Genomic DNA, 5,070 nt, shown 5'->3' on the forward strand with positions numbered 1-5,070 from the left:
CTTTCCCTTTCAATTATTTCAAGTAGTTCACTTAGTAATTAAGTTCTAAACAGAAAGTAAAAATGTGAAAAACAGTAAGCCCCATGTGAGGATACGAGTGGCATAAAACCCATAAGTACATTCACTGTGGTGGCATAAAAATAAAATAAAAATATTTTTCTGCTTTATAAAATAAAAATATAAAAACAGGGAGTAATAATTATTAAGGAGTCTCAACATGATAAAGGCTAGATATTTATGCTAACACTTAATTAGTTCCACAAGCTTTGTTGTCTATTTGAGCTCCACAGAATCTAAGAATCAAGAAGACTGGCAGACGGAGGATATTCTAATCGCTGTCACAATGCTGCTGACTTTCAAATACACCTCTGCCACCTGCTAGCTACATCAAGAGAAATTACGTCAAAATTCAGCTTGGGGGAGAGCACCCCATTTATCTCGATAAGTATTTCTATCTATCTATCTCTATACTTATATTCTTTTAGAATATAAATATACATAACTATGAAAAAACAAATAAAGATTTTATGCTTATATATATATGTCTTTTGCTTAGTGTGTTTAATAAATAAATAAAGTGGCTATGCTAATCTGTATCTAAATAAAACTCAAGCATGGAAATGATGAATAGTTGCTCTGCCTAATTTGCACATTTTAAGTTCCCTCTCAAGTTTAGACATAACTGTTATAATTTAAACCTTACTCTAGATCTAAACTTGTGGGATGAAAACTTGATCTGAAATCTAAGTTGTTAACGGATATGATATGGGAAGGTTGAGCTGCTGTTTATCTGTTCATAGAGATGCTAGAATTCTGGAGAATTTTTATCTTTGAGAAATATTTAAAATATTGCATGATGAGTTCCTGTATGATGAGAGTTTAAATTCCTACCACAGCCATATATACATGCTTGCTAGACTTCGAGCCACACATTTACTTTTTACTGCTTATGAGCATTGAGTGTGGTCAAGCTGTGTAGACCCTTAGGAGCTTGTCATGTGGTTAAATCAAGATTCACTTGCACATTCACTCACACATGCTACTTCTACTCCGGAAGTACCATCCACATATATCCATACATTTCCATCTTCAGAATCACCCAAAAATATTCTACTTCTAATCCGGGAGAGAATAGCCAAAAATAATTTTGTTCTTCCTTGTGTAATAAATACCTCAAGATCAATAAAGAGTATTATTATTATGTCTTGTGTGTCTCTACTTTATTTTTGTGCAAGAAAGCAGAAAACAAGTATGGGGGAGATCCCTCGACATGCCAACCACACTCCGACTACACCACTCCACCACTCAGGTACACACTCTGCACACTTTACTTTACACATATATTTATTTTGGATTATGCAGATTACTGTTTCCGACATGATAAAATAAAAAGATTAAAATATTTCTAATCATGATTAATCTCAATCTGTGATATTTCCTGAAAACTTGCAATTAGTATAAAATCATTTTAAAACCCTGTGTTACTTAAGTCAATATGGAATATGTGATGGTAGAGTATGAGTTTCTTATTCTTGATATCATTGTTGCTTGGAGAATTTATTTCAAAATATTCAAATTCCTAGCTACCATCCTCAGTGTTTTATATGCCTGATAAAACTGAAAATAAATATATTAATTATGATTATAAAAGCTATCTGCTCTGTATTGAGTTTGTTCAAAATGAGTTAGACCCTTGTTGAGAGATTTATCATGCTCCCAAGATCAAGACACTATTTCAGTAAGATTCACTCTTCCGAAGTATTATTGCATTAGAGGCATGGGCTATGCAAAAATAGAGATATTTCGAGGAAATAAAAAGGAGCAAGTGCTCGATAACCTCGCAGAAAAAAAATGGACAAGTGTCCGGCAGTAGAATTAGGGGTACCTCGGTATCCACTTAAAAAAAGAGAAAAAATAATAGCCCATGGTCCCTCTAATAAGCAATATGCCAGCAAGAGTTGACAAAGTTTTTAATTTCTTAAGTCTTTGATCTAAGAGTATGACATTTCCCTCCTCGGATCCCTTTTTGATCAGGCAATAAATGCAAAGTAAGTATGCTTGAGAATTTTTGCAAAATAAAACAGCCTCAGTGAGATATATATAAAAGATAATGAGTGATCTGAGAGAACCTATGAGGATCAAAAAGGTATGCTAACTTTCTTTCAAAAATATACAAAAACTCCAAGTGATAGGATTGAGAAGAAAGGATCTTTACTCTTAACCATATACTTCCATGACTATGGTACACAGTGGAATTTTTGACACCCTGCAATTATAAAGAGAATGTTTTAAATGTTTACCCCAGATATTGTTCTTAACCATCCTTTTCTCGAGGATGAGTAAAAGCCTAAGTATGGGGGTATTTGTTGACGGTTCTTAAGTATCAATTTTAATTATCAAATAAACATGAGAAAGGACCAATATGCAACCATCACCTAGAATTAGGGTTTGATCTGACAGAATTCCACGAGTTTTGTTGTTTATCTATTTCTGCAGGGGGTTATCAGGAAATAAGGAAGAAAGGCCCACATGTCGGGATTACATAGAGATATCAACGCACCGCGCAATTTTACATCATCTAGAAGACTCCAGAAGCCACGAGACCGAAGCGGAGGCGAAGCTGGGCCAGACCCAGGGCGCCCGCCCTGGAAGCCTGGGCGCCCGCCCCCCTATTGGAGCCAAATCAGGACTCCTTCGCTCGGGATATTCCACCGACCTATTGGATCAAGAAAAACATAGTACCACCTCGGCTATCAACCCAAAAACGCATAGAAGGGGAGGACTATATAAGCGAGGCCCCCCTGGCCCCTGGAGAGACATGAAGAAATTATCATAGAGACTGAGGGGTGCCCTCGAAGGAAAACCTCTTCTCTAATTAATATTTCTTTTTAGGCTTAGCAATCAATGTAAGGTAGAAATAGATCTTCTAGTTTCTACTAGATTGAGAGATATAGAGTGGAGGTGTAGAGTGGAGGAAGCCCGGCCTGTCGGTGTCTACTCCAAGCTTGTACCTGCGGGATCAAGTTCTCCTAACCCGAAGCTTGCTCCTAGGATTCTTCAGTAATTCGACTTCTAAATTCTAGTAAGTTCTTGTTTTATTGTTCTTATGGTTTATGAGTTTACTTTAATCTCTTCGCGTAGAGTTTAGAGTAATCATTGCTGGCGTAAACGTGGTGTTTAGGCTGGGGTACTCATAGATATTCCCTGACTAGCTGGACCGTGGTAGTAGTGAGGAACGTGACAATTCCGAGCTACCTTTGTAGATCACATCTCGTTAGCAGGAAGGATAGGGTTTATAGGTGCGGGTCGAACATCCTTTGTGTTGTCTAGATTCCGTTAGCCTCCCCATTAGAGCAATAGATCATCCTTACCAAGGTTAGAAGGAGACTACGGTTGCAGTCTTCTCTATTTATCACTCATATCGAAAGACATTCTTTGTGCCTAAAGGGACAGTAGCAATAGATTTGGTTAGTCAGATGCACCCTTTCTCCCAGTGGTAAAAATATAAATACGATAACTCTGGATAACCTCCCGGGTGAAATGCTCACTGATATCCGTGCGCTTGCGGATCATTTCCTTATTGCGTTACCAAATATCAACACTCTTCAGGAGCATACATGGCCAAACTAGTACATGTGGGCATCGCTAACATGACTCTTTGGAGATCACTGCAGGTCTCCAAATATATCAAAGTCATCAAGAAGGTTGTCCTCACTCTCGTCCATTCGGACGTCTCCACTTGCATCGACGACCCTGTCGTCGCGCTTCTCAGGCCGAGCTTCAGGCTCAGTGAGGAAGTGGGACTCATGATGACCTTTATTCTTGTTTTTGCTCTGCTGGTAAAGGTCAACGAGGTGTTTGGGGGTGCGGCAATTACGGGACCAATGCCCCTTTGCTCCGCATCTATAGCAATCGCCTTGCTCTTCCCCACTATGGTCACCTCTTTCCTTCTTGGGGTCGAACCTACCCTTGGGCTTTCCCTTTCCCTTGACCTTGAACATGGTACCCTTCTTCCCCTTCCATTTTCCCCTTCCATGGCCCCTTTTGCGGTTGCGAGAACTCTCAGCAACATTGGCATGTGCTTTAGGCACAGCTATGGAACCAGTAGGCCGGGCAGAATGATTGTTCATGAGAACTTCATTCTGTTGCTCGGCAACAGATAGTACTTCACTCAACTCAGAGTACTTGGTGTACCTTGAGTTTCTATACTGTTGTTGAAGTACAATGTTGCCGGGGTGGAAGGTGGACAAGGTCTTCTCGATCATATCAGCGTCAGTGATCTTCTGGCCACATAGACGCAGTTTGGTCAGAATCCTGTGCAATGCGTAGTTATACGCTACCACAGACTTGAAGTCTTGGAAGCGTAGGTTGATCCAGTCTTGTTGTGCTCTGGGGAGCACAATGGTCAGCTGCTGGCTGAAGCGGTCCTTCAGGGACTGCCACAAGACTAGCGGGTCCTTCTCCGTCATGTACTCGCACTTCAAGTCAGGATGAAGGTGGTGTCGCAGGTAATGCAATGCTTTTGCCTTATCTTGCTTTGTGCGCTCATCCTTGCCAGCTTCAGGCTGGACAACGGTATGATCGAGGCCCATGCCATCGAGTCTGATCTTGATGTCGGTCGCCCAAGTTCGTGATGTTCGTGAGTGTCGGTCACAATCACACTCACGAACACCGGTAGTTGCTGCCATCCACGGCGAGCATCTCAAAATCTCTCTTTGCGATGTCCGACATGCCTGCACAATGAATGCGCAGGATTAGTAGATGTCGGTGCGTAATCTTCAGGATTACGACTTAATATAGTCTTCAGGACTATATATTTTTCCCAGGTGTAATCTTCAAGATTACTTTGCAATTAAATATAAAGTATTGCAATAAAGTAAATATACGGAATTAAATGCAATAAATAGTTGTAGAAAATAAATAATAACAATAATAATAATAAATAAATAAATATGGCGGACTTCGGGCCGCGCATAATTCACGGGCTTCGGGCCGTGTGTTTTATTATTGTTATTATTATAGTGGGCTTCGGGCCACTACTTTGCGCAAATAATAAAAATATGCGTTGTA

General features: G+C 40.0%; 1 protein-coding gene across 1 annotated transcript; it reads right to left on the bottom strand.

Moving 5' to 3' along the window:
• Window positions 3,666-4,592, bottom strand: LOC110433706. The gene has a single exon (XM_021456220.1). It carries the CDS (start codon window positions 4,590-4,592, stop codon window positions 3,666-3,668), a length of 927 nt encoding a protein of 308 aa, XP_021311895.1.

The sequence above is a fragment of the Sorghum bicolor genome, chromosome 3, assembly GCF_000003195.3.
Source record: "Sorghum bicolor cultivar BTx623 chromosome 3, Sorghum_bicolor_NCBIv3, whole genome shotgun sequence".
Classification (NCBI taxonomy): Eukaryota; Viridiplantae; Streptophyta; class Magnoliopsida; order Poales; family Poaceae; genus Sorghum; species Sorghum bicolor.

Excerpts from the sequence above, each read along its gene's own strand:
- LOC110433706 (XM_021456220.1), bottom strand. The coding sequence starts at position 4,592 with ATGGGCCTCGATCATACCGTTGTCCAGCCTGAAGCTGGCAAGGATGAG.